At 33.1% G+C, this 18,541-nt stretch overlaps 2 protein-coding genes across 2 annotated transcripts in view; one reads left to right on the forward strand and one right to left on the reverse strand.

Moving 5' to 3' along the window:
- LOC123010930 (thrombospondin type-1 domain-containing protein 4) overlaps positions 1–18,315 on the reverse strand; it is a 45,876-nt gene extending 27,561 nt beyond the window's left edge. Inside the window, exon 1 of the mRNA XM_044408122.1 lies at positions 18,112–18,315. Coding sequence (XP_044264057.1) covers positions 18,112–18,137 — 26 coding nt within the window. The 5' untranslated portion in view covers positions 18,138–18,315. The remainder of the gene's footprint in view (positions 1–18,111) is intronic.
- On the forward strand, positions 17–5,326 carry LOC123010939 (gustatory and odorant receptor 22-like). The gene is made up of 4 exons (XM_044408141.1): positions 17–252; positions 302–539; positions 2,427–3,131; positions 5,192–5,326. Exons 1-4 carry the CDS (start codon positions 17–19, stop codon positions 5,324–5,326), a joined length of 1,314 nt encoding a protein of 437 aa, XP_044264076.1.
- Positions 18,316–18,541: the final 226 nt, after the last annotated feature.

Below are 18,541 nucleotides of genomic sequence, written 5' to 3' on the forward strand. Positions count from 1 at the left end.
CAGTGCAGGAACAACCATGAGAAATGACCATGGGTCCAACACCCATCTGCGTCCAGACGATGCAATTCGTAGAGGAAAAATCGTGCAAGTGGCCAGTTCGTCGTCGACTGCAAATCCAAACGAAGGACCAGACCCGGAGTTATTAGACCGCTATGACAATTTTTACGAAACAACGAAGAGTCTCTTGGTACTATTCCAGATTATGGGTGTTATGCCCATCGAGCGGTCGGGGAAAGGCAAAACGACTTTCAGGTAAAACGTGATTTAAAATTGGATTTAGGTATTTATTATTTTTTTTTAGATGGTTATCGTCAACCTCGATTTATGCCTACTGCATCTTCGCCGCTGAAACGATTTTCGTCACTATGGTCTTCAAGGAGAGATTATACCTAATCCTCCGCCCGGGCAAGAGATTCGATGAATACATTTACGGCATAATTTTTTTGAGTATTTTAATCCCGCATTTTCTATTACCAGTCGCGGCTTGGACTAACGGCACGGAAGTCGCAAAATTTAAAAATATGTGGACTAGGTTTCAGGTAATTGTGTGCTGGAGTCGTTAAAGTTCTATCAAGTGGTATAGTTGTTTGTTAGATCCGTTTTATGTCTAGTTTGTGTCACTTTACAACGGGACATTATCGTAAAGGAGGGTTTTTAGATTGGGTTAGGATATGGTGATTGGTGTTAATGGATGAAGATGTTTTCAGGTTTTGTCGCTGATAAATGACACAAGCTGTGTTAGCGGCTGTGTTGAAACAGCTTTAAACAACCATAATTTAGCATAATTTATTTAAAAAAAATAAACAATAAATTATGGAAAATTAAGTGGCTTCGTTGATATAATTTAACACGTCTATAGGAAGCTTGAGAAAGTTATAAAATGTTATTTTATTTTTGTTTATTCCACTTTTATGTGTCTGACTGTTTTATATTATTACAAGCAGAGTTTACCTTAAATTATAATCCAAATAAATAACATGCTAAATTTTTCTACAATTTCCCGGAAAACACCTAAAAGTAACAATTTATGATAATCAAAAGCTTATAAAAACTCCAAAAGTATGCCCTGTATATGTGCTACTGCTCCAGAACTTGCGCCACAGAGAAAAATTTCAAGTAAGATAAGATACCAGGAACATAGAAAAAGTGTTTAAAAAATTCTATCTGTCAAAAAATTTTGTCATTTATTTTTTGACATAAGACATTTTTTTATGTTTATTTAATGATACTGATGATCTTGTATATGTCCAAAAATTTTGCCAATAAAAGCCACAAATAACATAAAACAAAGTTACAATTAAGGATTTAGCTTACTTGTTTTCTCTTCGTATAGCCTGTAGAAAAAAAAAACTTGTAAAATTATTTTTTCAATAGAAATAAATAGAATCAAAGTGCAAAATTTAAACTCTCATAAGTTCAAAATTTTTATAGATAATTTTTTTTTAAGATTTTTTTCATGTTCCTGGTATCTTACTTTATATGGCATTTCTCTCTGGGGCGCGAGTTCTGGCGCATCCTGTATAATTAGTAAATTTAACATAATAACACTTAAAGAATAAATAATACTACCCAACAAATTTAATTTTTTTAATGTGATTGATCTATTGACACGAGTATCAGGGTACATTAACATCCCTAATTACGAATTTGATAAGAAAAATTCTCCATCACGTACAGATTTTAAGTTACAGGAAAATAGTTTTCTCAAATTTTATCGTAAAAATTGTTCATTTCAAATAGAAATTAATTAAATAGACGACGAAAGAAATTCTAACCTAAATCTGTTGTAGATGAGTTTTTTGCAAAAGCTGACTTTCTTTTGTAGAGTATTTTAACTTCTCTTATCAGGAACCAGCATCCCCCATCATAGCTGGATCCCATCTCCCTTGGTACTTCTTTTCCATCGTCAATATATCCTGGTGGAACCTTTTCCTTGTTCGTCACTAACGGCACCCAAATTTGGGGGAAAAAAATTGAAATGAGAATGGAGAAAATGAATTTAAGTGTTTCGTTTTTCGGCGATTTTGTCTAACATATTTACTTACATATGATATCCAAAATGCCTAACTTTAAAATCTGACGTGCTATAGAATTTTCTTTATCATTTTTGAGTTTAGCACATAGAATTGAACAAAAAATAACTGTTTTCTTCTCAGTCACAAAATGCTTGTTGGCTAGTGTAATTTATTTAAAAAAATGTTTTCAGATTTCGAGCACATCTGGTCAAGAGCCTTAGCTATTTGGCAGTTCATAAAAATTATCAAAAATTTGCTTTTTCTATGTTAATACGTAGATCAAATTTGCTTGTTTGATTTTGTGTAAGTATGTAGGTAAATAAAGTACCGCGAGTATTATGAGGAAATGAAACATACAGATTGGTCAACACTTGAAGTTTGCTCCAAATTTCAAAAAAACTTTATTTCTAGCTCAAGTACTATCAAGTGACCGGAACGCCCATCATCTTCCACAACCTCTCCCTCATCACCTACTCCCTCTGTGTGATCTCCTGGGCCGTGGGCATCGTCATCATGCTAGCCCAGTACTACCTCCAAGCCGACATGCTCCTCTGGCACACTTTCGGCTATTACCACATCCTCGCTATGCTCAACTGTCTCTGTTCCCTCTGGTTCATCAACTGCACGGCCAAAGGCCGCGTCGCCGTCTGGATGTGCAACAACCTCAACAAAGCTCTTGAATCGCGTAATCCTGCCAAAATCCTAGGAGCCTATCGAGATCTCTGGGTCGACCTCTCCCACATGATGCAACAGTTGGGGAAGGCATACAGTGGCATGTACTCCATGTACTGTCTCTTGATTTTGTTGACGACCATTGTGGCCAGTTATGGTTCCGTGACGGAAATCCTGGACCAGGGAATTTCCTTCAAGGAAGCTGGCTTGTTCATGATTGCGTTTTATTGCATGACATTGCTTTATATCATATGCAATGAGGGACATCATGCCACTAGGAAGATGGGGCCGGAGTTCAGGGAAAGGTTGTTAAATGTTAATTTGAGTGCGGTGGATCAAAAGACAAGAGAGGAGGTGCATATGTTTCTGACGGCAATTGACAAGAATCCGCCCGTTATGAATTTGAATGGATACGCGAATGTCAACAGAAAACTGATTTCTTCGGTAAGGTAAAAAGAAATAAACTAGAATTATAATTATAATTATAATTCAAATTTATTTATTCAAAAATGACTTACAAGTAAATACATTTAAAATCCTTTAAAAATGAAGCTTCCTAAAAATAAAAAGTTTAAAGTAACAATATTTCATGAAACTTGTGGAGAAAAGCTTCATTTTCTTTATTCAGATAACGTGTTTTTAGCTATTAGCTAAATACTCAGTTATTATACCACGAGTAATCAAATATTGTCGAATATTTTTATGAATGGTCATTCGTTTACCATACACGAATGGTTTTCGCAAGCGTAATGACCATGAATAAAAATATTCTACAATCTTTGACTACGAATGGTATTCAACAGACTATTCAATGAACCAAATAACAAATTTGCGTTACACATGATTTCGTTGTCATAGCAAAGTTGAATATCCAGTTATATTTTACCACGAGCGGGGAATATCCGCTAGAATTTGCTGTTGTTAGGATACGAAAGTAAATCTCTGCTTCTTTGTTGGTTAATATTTTTAAAAAGAAAGGTGAATTGAATAGTCGTATATATTTTTAAGTACAACTTTCTCATTACCTACAGTGGCAAATCTAGCCTCTGAAAATTGCCGGAGCTTGAGTCGGGATTCAAAATTTAACACTTTTTATACAATAAAACTCAAAGGTATTAAGAAAAAAATTATTTACATATTAACACACACAAGATGAACAAAAAGTATGTGACCAATCGGTTTTTTTAATCATCTGTCTTCAGAAAATAATAATTAATAAAAATTAAGGTGCTATAAAAAATTTCATCGTATTAAGTTATGCGATTTTTTTTTCAAAATGAAAACTTATATGTTTTTTTTTTCGATAAAAATTGAATAAAATGTAAATAGTTGAAATTCTTGAATTATAGTCTTTGTAAAAAAAGTTTTATAGTGAGTTGCCATTTAAAAAAAAATAAAAAAATTCAGAACTCAAAAGCAAAAAAAAAAAATCGAAATTTATATTCTTTAGAAAAGTCACATTTTTATAATTAATAGTACCTACTCTATTATTCATCAATTCGTTTTTTTAATAAACACACAATAAACGCACTTTCTTTTCACCAGGTATATATGCATTCTTTTTAACAGGTGATGATGGTATGCATTGTTTTTAAGAGTGTAGCCCAAAACATCTTAGTCAAATGTTTATGGTAACAAAAATAAAATAACTTGATTTTTTTGAAATTTTTGAAACCGGTCCTGTTCAAATTTGCATAGATATTTTTGAAACATTAGAATTGACAAAAAAATCAAATATCAATTGACATTAATCAAAACAACTGTAATCTAATTAGTCTAAATGGCTCATCATTAACGAGCCTACAGATATGTTGATATTGTATGGGCCTATCAGAATGCTGCACGGTATCCAGAAAGTACAGAGAGCAAAATTTGGAGTACAGACGAATTTGGGGTGCCATTTACCCCTCGATTTATTGTTTTTAATGTACATCCAGTAATTAGACAAAGTACTTAAAATGTTCGTAAAGTAAAATAACAACAAAAGTAACATTATTGAAAATCTGGCAATAGCAATGAGATGGATTTTTAGAAGCACTCATCTCAAAAAAGCAGATATAATTTTAGAAAACTAGAAAAATTGTTTTCGTTAATAAAGACAGTTTTCTAAGAGGATTTAAGCTAAAACTCTTAAGAATAATGCATAGTACCTCGTATTAAATAGAATGCCTCAACTTTGAGAACAAGCTGTATATGCAAAATTCAAAATGCATGCGTCTTTGTTTCTCAGAAATTCTTTATTAGGTATAAAATATTTACTTATATTTTTATTTATATGCAATTGTTTTAAAAATATGTATCCCTAATAATATTTAAAAATTTTGGCTCTAAATGTTTTAACCAAGGATCAAGCCCTGGTAAAAAGGGTCTAGATTCCCCATTGATTACCCACTTACATTTATTTTTTACATGTCCGTCTTTTTTTTGTTTCTACTTGGTCCATAATTTGTAATTTATTTCTACTTGGTCCATAATTTGAAATTTAAAGAACCCTTTTTTTCCAGACAGTCACTTCGATCGCGACTTATCTGGTTATGTTAATGCAATTCCGGTTGACTTTGATGCGGAATGCTCAGCTCGCTGCAAGAAGAGCAATTGCTAACGTCTCTGTATCCTCGGGGAATACAACCATGTCCTAAACACTTTTCTTTATAATACCAGTGTCTGGTATTTTCGTGACATTTTATATTGGTAGGTCATGTACGGACAAAGCTTATGGAAATCGGGGGTAAATCCCCCGATTAAATATTTATACGGTGTAGGCACGATGTATAATTGCATGTTTAAAACATACCCAGCTGCACCATCCCTTAATGAAATTTTAAAAGAATTTTTTGTACACTCGCTCCAAATATATCATGATTTTTAGATCCATTCTAGGTGTAACCAAGCTTTGTAAACCTAAATTTAGTGTTATAATAAATTAGGTAAGTGTTCCATTTTATACTTTCACATCCTTGTCCCCTGATTTAATTGGGCGCACCCTTGCTAATGATCTCTGATATTATCTCGCCTTACAAGGGGTAACGATTTGTATCCGTTTTAAAACTGGTGGATTTATGACCGTAGCGTGCTTTCACACATTGTTTTAATTTATTCCACCTCATGTTTAATTCAAAACATTTTTTTCGAGTTTCTTTATGTACTCTCATTTTCACCACGAACGTATTCGTTTCTTCATAAGTTAATGGTATCTCTTTATTCTATTGATAGTTAGATTTGCATTTCTACTAAGACTACACGTTTTATAGTGTGCATTGCTTGGAATGGGTAAGTAAGGAATCGAATAAAACAATTTTCCGACTTGATATGTTTATTAATTCTATTACACATTGATTCAATCTATCATTGACAAGTTTTCTCTGACATAATTTTTAATTATTCAATCATCTCCTAAGAGTTTTATAGTATTAGAAGTGACGGCACATTTGACGGATTATTATGGATTGTGAAACTAAATCGAGCTAACGGAACATGCTTATCCTTCCAAATAATTACAGTTTGATACGTGATTGATCATTGATGGTTCAATTTGCATAAAAATTGTTACAAAATTCAAAAAAATTATTAATTGAGTAATATACTTATTATTAAAAGTGGGACTAGGTGGGTATTTGACATTTACTGGTCATTGACACTACTACCAACCCCGAAAAAGGAATTGTCACAGGTACTGAAATGAATGCTTTGATGGTTATTTGAGCACTGAACTGAATGTTTTAGGTTTTAACAACCTTGTTGTAGTTGCAAAATGGAAAACGCTGATGGTATCGCAAAAATTGCCGGTAAACCATTGAGAATGGTATCATAAATGACGTTCGAATGGCCGTCGGCCCTCGTGTGGCGCCTACCGCAAGAAACTCGTGTGCAAGAATGTACCGCTTCAAGTTTTCGCAGCACGTGTTTATTCCACACGTGGTTACATACATTTATGGCCCATTCAAATGCCTCGTGAATTTCAAGCGCTTTTTCTAAATATTTCCCATGATACATAACCCCGCAAAGGCGTTATTAAGTTATTTGCGCGGCTGAGTTAAAACGCTGCTACCATTTAATTACATGTCATTTCGTCTTTGATGTGTTGTGTTTAATCTTGAACTCATCGGTGCAATGACATAGTCCCAGTAGGTGTGAAACACTAATACATAACTCTTATCAAATGCTAATAGCTACTGTGAGTTTGTTGGAATGTTTGGGTCGGCTGAGACGGGTTTATGATTTATTCGTACCACCCATGGACAAAGATAATCACTAATTAAATAAAATTGTAAATATTGTGGGTGAGGAGGGTTTGTTTTTGAAAACTATAATTGACTCGTCAATTCCAAGTTAATTATGAATTCGGATGGGCGGGTGGAATACCATGGATGTTAACGAGATACGTGAAACTTTATTGCAAAGGCATTGGGCATATTAGAGACGATTAAATTTATTGCTCTACATATTCTAGTTACAGATGTTTGACTCAATTGAACTTGACTCATGCTGAATGATTCCAAGCCCATCTAATTCGCTACACATTAGACGATATCGCAAGAATTCCAGCTACTTTATAACAATTATCTGTCCTCATATCGTCATGATTTAATTTTTTATAATTATTTCCAATAATCGCATCCACACATCCATTCATAAAACTGATTTAATTAATTATAAAAAAAATGGAAACAACGACCGGATTGAGATTCTGAAGAAATTTAAGATAATAAATCATCACTTGAGAGTAAAAGTGATAACTGATAACCCATCCTTCTATAATAACAATACTATAAACCATGAATGAATGACAGTCGTTCATATTTAATTTGATAAATGTAATCGTAACATGATTTTATGGACAAATGATGGAATTTTTAACAGCGGCGAATTCAAAAGAAACTTAATTTGTCGAACGTCACAAGCTTCCATTTTGATTTTTCATTAATTAGAACGTGTTCAGCGACCTGAAAATTGAATACGTTGCTCCCGCCTTATTTTATGTCAACAAATTAAAGACCTCCTGGAGGTCTTGAATGTTTTCACTAATGCAACGGAGCGAACGATGTGATGTGCGTCATGACTAAGAGGTTTGATTGTTGAAGAGTTACCAACAAGAAAATTGCAAAAAACGGAGATTTAGACCAAGATTGAGGTCAATGGTATGATAATGAGACAGGAATCCAAATGAGTTAAAGAATTCTAATCACTTTTGGAGTGTGCTTTAAAATTTTTAGAATTTTCTAAATCTAGTATTTTTCAAATAAAAAATTACATATTTTAGAAATAAGAAGCTTCCTCTTAATTAGTTGAAACTTATAGAGACAAAAAAAAAGTTTTAAATTAGGAAGGTACAACTAAGAAAAACATTTCCCTCAATATTTATATTCTTTGCTAAGATTGAAAACATTAAATTTAGTGCTTAATTTCAAAATTCACATGGATATAGCTCTATGGAAAGGCAATAATTTCTAAAAATAATACGATAACAATTAACAAAATCAAGTAAAAATCACAATTCCGCACAATTTCTGAGCAAAATCCGGAAATGAATAGTTTTTTTGTCAACTCATCATCAGATATTCAGAGCGGCTCCAAAATTGACAGTATTTTAGCCTTCTTTTTAATTTATTTGTTAATAAAGCGCCGTAAAACTACAATCTTTTTTCATTTTATAGAAAATTACTACAAATTATCGATAATTTGCACACGTGTTGAATTATTTCGTAATTTGAATCTCATTGGATGCATCTCAGAAATTTGAAAGATTTGATTGGCTTAAATTTGGTGAGGGAAATAGTAGGCCAAATTTTTTCAAAAATTTAAAAAAACTAATAACCTTTTTCGCATTCCTATATCTCAATTTGAAAAAAATACATGAAATGTCCGTGAGAGAAATTTTTGTTTTTCTAAAAAGTGGTTAAGTAGCTGCTTAGAGTAGCTGCTCGAAACCTTACTGTTAAATATGTCTAAAAATTTAGCTATTTTCCTCAGCTAAAATTAAATTCTTCAAATTTAATTGTACTAACATCTATTATATTTAATTATAACTTTAAATGCCCTCAATACGTATTATATATATTTTAAAAACCAACAAAACTATGAACCTGTCAGAACACTTCTTAATTTAAAGTGTCAAAATATTTCACAAAAACTGCCCAATAACTTTTTCAATCATGAGAATGAGCCCCGAAGGCCCATTACGCAACAATGAATATTAATACCGAAAATGGCTCGCTTTTGATGCTAATTAGACCAAACAAGGCGGTAAAAATTACAAATAAATATGAAAATGATACAGCATGTCGGCATTTTCCAAGCCACGATCTCGGTTAATTAATTACAAGTGGCATTAAGCTTGTCATGTTGGGTTCATCGGCTAAAAACTCTCAATCGATTTTGGCGGCAAAAGCCATCACCGGAAACCCAACCTAGGCATAGATTCGCCACTTTCATTCATACGAATCGGGTCGTTCAACTTCAACCTACAGACTCCGATTGTTACTGCATTTCCCGAATTATTGTCGAGGTGGGTCTGAAAAAATTTCAAAAAGCTTGAGGGGACGGTGGAGACGGCTCGTCATATTTCGTAATGTTAATTAGAATCCGTTTGAGGTCAAGGGTGATAGATGGGTGGGTGGATTTTATGCTTGAAACCACGAAACCAAAACTTCCTATGAAGGCAAAGTAAATATTTAGTGGGCAAACAGTTTCCGGTAAGCCCGGAATTATCAAGCTCTATATTATTTTTCCTGACACGTTCTCGAAGAGAAAAGAAACATTACTTTAATATTGTTTTATCTTGTCGCTAGAGGTATATCAATTAATATGAATGTTTACCCACGCTGTCACTCTATCTTATCTCAGTTAACAAATTGTACTTAATTCCATTAATGTTAAGCTGAAAACGAAAACACAAATTTCGGCTCAAGACTAATGACCTTATCAACAAAATTAGGATTTGTTATTTACATGAAACAAAGAGCAAAAAACAGAACAATACAAAAGCATAAATTAATGTAAAAAATTTTAAAAATACTCTAATTTTCTAATCAAATAATTCGCAAGATACTTCTAATAAAGATAGGTATGTACGCTTTTAACAAAAATGTAGGTATGATCATGATTTCGTAAACAATTTTATAATGCTGTCGAATTCATATAATTCTATCAAACCTGTACCCAAAATAACGTCAAAAGTTGGTTGTTAGTAATGTTAGTATTTTAAAAATAAATATAACAGAAAAACTTAGCCACTGTCCAGTCACGTTTAACAGTCTGTCATCTAGTGTGAATGTAATGACCAAACTGCACATAATTGTAGCCTAATTCCGTTATTTAGTTCTTATTACAGGTGTTACAGCCGCATCATTTAATTGAGAAAACATCGCGTGTCGAGCAACCCATATTTGAAAAAATCCTGAATAAATCGTGTAATAACACAGTCTGTAGACAATTTGATGACGGTTTTATGCTTCTTTTATTGGCTCGCTCTCCCTCACCAAAATCCAATTTAAGATGCAAAACTTATCTCTCGTTATCAATCAGATCTGGGCAAGTCGCGACAGACTTAATAATTCCCGATCAGATACGCTGACAGCGACCCATCACAATCCCATTTATTTCCCCTTCATGTGATTACTTGTATTTTTTGCATTTTAACGCACATGTCGATTTCGATACAGTTCATTCACGTCACCCGGTGATGGATCGATCCGTGTTTACGCGTTTCCGCCGCTGAAAAACCGCGAAACGACAAAGGGGTTCGAGTGTTGGAGTTTATTTTCGACCAAATTTTACGGTTTCGGCGAAAAAATCTGAGAGGAATTTAGACATAACGTATACAAACTCCAAGATTTGTTATTTCTGGTTGCCCAACGATGCGTTATCTCGCTGCCACTTGTTTTACCAAGTTGTAAAAAGTTTCAACAGAATGGCCGGGACATTGGTGGATAAATATTTGAATTGTTGGAATCGAGTCGTATTTCATGTTTCTTCACTTTTCGTGGTGCACGACATATGGAAAGTGCTCGCCCACGAAGAACAAAAAAGCGAAAACTGGAAGCAAGTAAGGCTACCTGTGTAACGAGTATGATGGAGCACCTTGTGTGGCCCCATGGGATATCAGTGTTATCCTTCATTGGCGAGTAAATGGACTAGAACCGAGTTTTGGACGAATTTATTACGGCGCCGGAGCAAATTAAACAACACCAAGTTCAAATCTCTTGGACAAATAGCGCTTACACAATGATTTAATTTTATATTTGCACAACTAATATTTGTCTGTGCGAATTATTATGCTCTCTAATACAAAACACAATCGTAAGCCTTATTTATGCGACTCTTTTAAGAGGAGGCCCCCTGACGCCATCCAACATATTAAAAAAGACACTTTTAAGTGCCACTATATCATATGTTAACATTAAATGTGAGCGCGGTGACGAATTGAGATATTATTTTTATAACTCCAGATACATAAACTTACACTTTTACAACCAGATTACCAGATACGATCACTTCAAGTAATTTGAAATACCGGCTTTTTGCTTATGGACCAATTCGTTCTGTTGACAATATTTCTAACTTGTAATACGAGTATTAAATATTAATACAGAGTGCGCCAGAACTCGCGCCGCAGATAAAAATGTAAGGTATGTAAGGTATTATACCAGGAACATGGAAAAATGTTTAAAAAATTCTATCTATAAAAATTTCAAAGTTATGAGAGTTACGAGTAAATGAACTTTTATATAAGATTCAATGATTACATTAATGAGTTGCACAATACAGAATAACCCCAAGAAAAACTTGTTAATTAAAGTAATGAACTCCAAAAACATAATCAAAAGCACTTTTGGTTTAAACAAACAAAAATTAACGATTTTTTTAAAAATAATAGTTATTTATTCTACGAGTTTGAGTGTAAATCGGACGCATTATTTCACGGAGTAGATTTTTAAACCACGAGTGTAACGAGTGGTTTATCAATTTATCATCCACGAGGTGGCATAAAGCGTCTGATTTACACTCAAACGAGTTGTATACAACATTTTATTCTTCGAATTAGACTCAACAAAGCTTACACTCGCTTTAAATCTGTTAAAAATAATCTGACGTTTCGTATTGAGAAATGCCAAACAGTTGTAAAAACTTCCTTACACAGGAGAAAAACCGTAAATTTTGACAGTGTCGAAGAATAAAAATGTTTTTCTATATTTTTTTGTAATGCTTTTAATTTCTCAATTTTTGTATTTTTGTTATTTTGAATAAAAAGCTTATTAATTTTGCATACCTCCCATTAAGAGATACCTCTCCACAACGGACAATTAAAGATTCCCCAGCAGTGTCCGTTGTTGAGAGGTTTTACTGTACACCATATTTGTCTAGAGCCGAAGAACCGTGCCCCACAATTCCCAAATTTGGCCATTTTACGACGAGATAAACCCGAGGTGTGATAAAACTCCCAAAAAGGCCCGACCATAAATTAGCGATTACTATGTCACAATTGCTGGAGCATTAATTGTGGAAATTATTGGTTGAATTTATGAGCGAAGAATCCAAACACATTAAACGACATTAGATGTTTGCTTTCAGTTTATGGTTTTTGTCGCATTTAATATTGGCTACATTAAACATTCGTTCCTTCCCATAAATCTACAGATTCAAGTGCAAGAATTTTTATTTTGGACTGTGTTTATTTCTTTCCAATTTCAATTCCTCTAATTTTTCATTCTGTCAGAGGTCTTGATCCGATCGATAAAAGAAGCAAATAATTTCCTTTCGAACACACATTGGAGACATTAAATTGAGTGTGGCTTGTCCCATTTGATAGTTGGCAGAAGATGAAATAGACCGCGGGAACTTATCTAAAACTTAAGACGATAAAAAATAAAAATTCAAGGGTGGATGTAACATGAGAGAAAACAACTTTCAACTACTCGTTCATAGTAAAAAATAAAATGGAATTTTATTGCAACTCGAGTTTATTGATTTAGCAGCCAAAGATAACACAATACATTATCTGCCCTATTAATTTCCTGTTTTTTCAAAATGAGGTAATAGTAACTATAAATAGAGCGGTTCTAGTTCATAATTGAGATTTGAACATTGACCCCACATTTTTCACTTATTTTAATTATATCGTCCAGACAAACATTTTGGTAAGCGTCTTAAACTGTTTATTGCTTTATAATAGAATTTGAGACAATTAATTAAACCAGAGTTGGACTCTAACACAATAGCTATTTTTAGAAAATATCGAATTTCTTCAAAATTAATCTAATTAAAACAATGTTGAAAGTTCATAGTGCAACTAAATTGCAATTAGTTTATATTATGCTAAAACAAATTGGTTTAAATGTGATTAATCTTCATGCTTCTTGGAACTTTAAACGTCTTTAGCACAAGCGTTTCCTTTACAAAAGGTCTTATTTCTGTTATTAATCTTTTATTTTTGATTTCTAGACCAAAAGTTTTAGTTAACTGAAATTAGTTTAAGCCACTGAGACATAAATTTCATATAAAATATTAGTCCAGATGAAAAGGTTATCTCACCATTACAAAACAACGCATTAAAATATTTTTATTATCTTTAATGACAACATTAAAAGGCGAATCATATTCAATTGAAGCGCATTTCCTATCACAATCAATACTTTTACAACTTTGCTATTATGTAATTCCTAAAATAAGAGTCCAAGAAATTTATCGCTATTTAAAACAAAATTTAATATTTTATTGACGTAAGAGAATAAAATTAGGTCGGAGGTAACAAATTTCCTGAGATTTTGAACTTGATACCTATGACTCAGCCAAAGAATGTCAGATTCTCACGTCTCAGATTACAATTTTACCAACAATTAGTTCTTGATGGGTTAATTACGGCCCCGCAAGTCCACAAATGTTCCCAAAACCGGAAACAAGGGTGCTGGAAATTCAAATCTGAACACTTAAAAACCCGTTAAATCGTTCGTTTAACGACCCACGCGTCTTCAAAAAAGCGTGTATCAAAATTGTCAAATTTCACAAACACCTTTGTGCATTATATCCACAGCTGCGCCGTTTTTCCGGTACTTTGTAAACAGTGAATAAATTCACGTCACGAAACGTACATTTGAAATACGACCCATTCCTCGTTGTTTCATTCAGAAAAATTCCTCCATTCTTTTATGACCCACAAAAGTTAAAATTGGACGTCTTTTGCTACAACATCAATGCCAACGCAATTACGTAATCGACGAATTGTGGAATTATTATCGACAGTGATAAGAAATTCCGTGTCCACGGTTTGGTCTCTCTTCTCCTTGCATTGATTTCAATCGAATATTCATTTCGAATGACGTACGAACTAAAAATAAAGCGAGGAAGTGTTTAACGAGAGTTGAAAATTCTCAAGAGGGTTAAAACTTGCGGTTTGTTGATTTTAATTCGAGACGCAGCACGGTTTTATTTTCGCGAAAATATGCCGTTTGTATAAACAGGTAAGAAAGTGGGTCATTTCTGCTCGTGAAATAAGAGTGAACTTATTATAACTACAAACATTAGGGCTGAATATAAGCTTGGGCAGAGTAGAACACAAATTTCCTTCCTGGAAATCCAAATAATCTTAAAACAGGTATCACATTACGTATCAAAAAGGGAGAAAGTGTGTGATTTCCCTATGTAGTCTGCGTCAACATAGCCAAAAATCTAATTTTTGCAAAAAACTTTATTTACAAACGAATTAAAAAAAGTACACAGTGCTTCAGAAGTAATGTCACAAAACTCGGCTCTCGAGCAGGCACGTTCGTCCGTTTTCAGATGGGATGGAGCCGATGGTCGGCAGTTGTCGGTTTTTCGGCATTGGGATGGGTCGATGGAGAGTTGACGAAAATTGATAAATCGTTTGCTCAAATTATTAAGAATTTTGACTATGTGTAATTACTTATCGCATTTGACTTGTTTTGAGAGGAATAAAATAATTTTTTCTTAGAAAACGTTGACAATGTGCCCGCAGGTCATCCGTTTTCATTCAGTAAAAAATGACAAATGATAAAGTAGTAAAGCTGAACATTCCCATTTTTTGATTTTAATCGATAGCTTTTGAAATAAGTAAAAACTTGTTAATTCTTTACATAAAGGCGGATTTAGGTAAAGAATTGAAAATTAACACTGATTTGAATATATTCCAGGCAAAAATATGTCGTTGAGGGTGTTATTTGCCCAAGACATTTTATGTTTATTATCGGGATTCTAATACACAGGGCAAAAAGGTTGCAGGCAAATAACACCCTTAAGGACAAATTTTTGCCTGGGATAAACCCAACTCGGCGGCATAATTAGAGCCACCCTATAAATTTAAACCGCACTCGTTGACTTGGAATATTAGGAATTGGTGTAAAAATTTTATTTGATTGAAAATGAAGCCACAACTCGATTTCTGTGAAAAATGTCACCAAAATCACATAAAATCCTTTATTGTTGATAAATAGTAAACAACCCTTAACTTCTACATTAATTAATAAATTTATTAGTAAATAAAACAATAAATTAATTATTTTGTGAAATGGTGACTTTGGACATCAAAACCATGAATCAGATCAATTTTTAATTTTAAAGAAACGTTTCAAATATTATTTTACGAGTATTCCTTTCAAAACAAGTCAAATGCGATAAGTGATAACTCATAGTCAAAATTCTTAATAATTTGAGCAAACGATTTATCAATTTTCGTCAACTCTCCATCGACCCATCCCAATGCCGGAAAACCGACAACTGCCGACCATCGGCTCCATCCCATCTGAAAACGGTCGAACGTGCCCGCTTGAGAGCCGAGTTTGAGACATTACTTCTGAAGCACTGTGTACATGAATCGTTAAACTCAATAGCAACTATTTCAAAGTCAAAAATGTTTGCTGTTTATCACGTGAGCAGAAAAAATGCATTTAATAAATCTGCCAGACACCTTCAAGTCAAAAGCAATCATTGCATTAATAAAATTTACTTGTATGCTATAAAATAGCAATAAAGCCAAATGAAAAGCTGTAAAATTACAAGTAAAATAGATTAAAGACCTTGCGGCAGCTTAAATTATGATTACATTCGGAAAAAACATCGAAAAGTGAAGTTTAAGCGGCTATAAATTTCGAAAAAGAACAAAACTGTGAGAATTTTATTTTTAATTGGTTCCATCTGTCCCAATAATTCTAAAATCGTTCCAAATTGATTCTGTTTTATTGGTAACAAATGTAAAACATGAATTACTAACATAGCTCACCTGTCTCCATATCCTTGATTTTTTAAATAAAGAATTCGAGTTATTCTATTCTGGAATTATTTATCTAATCCACACTTGCTTTCAGTATTTTTCTTTTCGCCCATAAATCCCATTATTGTCAATTTCGCTTCGTTATTCAAATGAATGTTCCAGAGAGATTTAGCACATGTGTTACCATTTTTAGTACTTTATTGTTCGAGTAATAAATTTGATACGATAATAACAGTGGTTATGATACTTTTAATGGCCGTCTGGTTCGAAATTATAATTTCAAATTAATTGATACGAACTAACAATGCCTCACTGAAAAGTTATATTAATTAGTTCGAGTCAAAACACATTAGCACCTCGTCCCTTTGAAGATTTATGTGTGGCCACTCGATTTGACACTCTCTTATTATCGTATCATTGCATGATTTATCGATTCTCTGACAACAATAGGGAGAAAAAGTAAGCTTTTTTATCCTCTAATTATCGACTTGAAGATGGCACCATGAAAGCGCGTAAATGATTCCCATCCAAGCGAAACAATCTCGAAAATGTGATTTTCCGACTGGAAAAACAAAGTTATTTCGCTTTATCGTCACTAAACGCATAATAAAAACAACTTTAAGGTCTTGTTGAGTAAAATTATACGTTACAAGTTCTCTGAAAACTAGGAAATTGTAGTGCCACACGAACGCCGTCAATGTTCAATTACGGGGCACGATGTTTCATTTTTGTTAAGGTGGTATTATGTATTCCACATGCAACAGTAATAAATAAAGAAGTGACCATCGATGTTTATTTATATTAGAATGAAAATATTTTTAAGCTCATAAGAATGCCGATAAAGCACGGTGTGGAAAAATTCATTCTGGGTGCTGTCAAATAAATAGACACTAATGCCGGATGCTTAATAAATTTTGGACGTGATGAGGCCTGTAGACGAGAATTTCGAGGTAGTTTTTCGTATTGGAACAAATTAAAATGAAAGCATGTTTTTTGAAGTATGTACTTTTTTATTTATGTAATCTTCAAATATTTCACAAAATAAGTTTTGTTAACGACTTTGTTATTTAATAAAATCAAAATTTTGTATAATATTAAGTTACTAATTATAATTTAAAAATCTGAAAAAGTAAAGCATTTACTAATGTTTCTCAAAAATTACACCACCAGGTGGATGGCGAAAATGAAAAAAACAATAAAAAACTAATAACAATAAGAGAAAACTGAAATATTAAAGTAGCTTTGAAAATGTTATTTCTGTTTTTTTTCTCTGTTTAATTTTATTAAAATTTTTATAAAAAAAAAACAAAATTCTTCAAAAATCCGCTTAAAGGGAACATGTAGAGGTCTACAGCTGGAAAAAAATATTAACCGCTTCTTTGTCCCCGCTACTAAATATTGATTCTGATTAGACTTACTGCCAAAATCAAAAAAAGGCTTTGATCACCAAAATCGTCAACAGCTAAGAATTTGAAAACGCTAAAATCAAAACAAAAAACATAAACCAAATAGGTTCGTATATTTTTCATTAAAATAGTTTATGAACAAACAGGTTGTTAACTTGTTAATAAGTCATATGTTACTAAAAGAAGAATAACATATCTACCAACTACTTTTTACTGAAAAATAACACATTTGAGGAATTATAATAAATGTCCTACTTTTAATATTCCAATTAAAAAATGATTTATTTTAGACTTTAATATCTTTCGTGGTGACAATAAATCGTCATATTGCGTAATAAAAAAGTACATATATCCTAAAATACAAAAGATGTTTTCTAAGCTCATAATTCATCAAATATAAAGAGCCTTTGTCAAATTTTTTATTATATATAAACACATAATTGAATACCAAGTAGACAGCCAAACAACAATATCAAAGGATCACAAAGATATGTTAAAAACCTTTATTAGACTTTAAATAAATAAATCTAAAAGAAAAAAATTGTGTCAAATTAAATTCCCTGTGATCAAACTTAATAATCGTTTGACGAAATTTTGATTAATGAAAATTCGTTGTTCGTGCCGACTTAACAACACTAATAACAATTATCACACTAATTAATTTTTCTCCGACCCATTCACTTCAGAATTTGAATGAACGTAACTGTTTATCAAATATTGTTAAATTGCGCACGTTGTCACCCACGTAAACGTGACACTTTTTAAATTAAAAATTTCCTGCTGAAAATCGACTGACCTGAGGATCCCAGCAGGAAAGCGCATCCTGGCCCGAATCACATATCTGTCACTTCACCGCCGCCACATCGCCAGGATTTCGTCCTGGCCGAGTCCTGTCACGTGTGAAATTTCGACCACCGCGGACTGCTTTACAACGCGAAGAGCGAAAAGGAACTAAACGCGTGTTGTGAAGCATTGAGGAGACTTTGCCGGATAACCAATCAGATTTCGTTTCGACATGTGCCCAAAGTTTAGCTTTTCGCTTCGTTCCAAGTGCAACAATGAGCTTTTGTTAGAAGATTCAGAGGATGGAAAGGGGAAATTCGCCATTTGCGGACACTGATGGCCAGGTTGAGACTCATTTGAATTATTTAGGAGTAACAGAACGGTTACTGATGAAAAAATAAGTTGGAGAGTGTGGACAATTATTTGGTTTTAGTTTTGGTTTC

The sequence above is a fragment of the Tribolium madens genome, unplaced genomic scaffold, assembly GCF_015345945.1.
Source record: "Tribolium madens isolate multiple individuals breed KSU strain unplaced genomic scaffold, Tmad_KSU_1.1 Scaffold_91;HRSCAF=231;Tcas5.2_LG7, whole genome shotgun sequence".
NCBI classification, from domain to species: Eukaryota; Metazoa; Arthropoda; class Insecta; order Coleoptera; family Tenebrionidae; genus Tribolium; species Tribolium madens.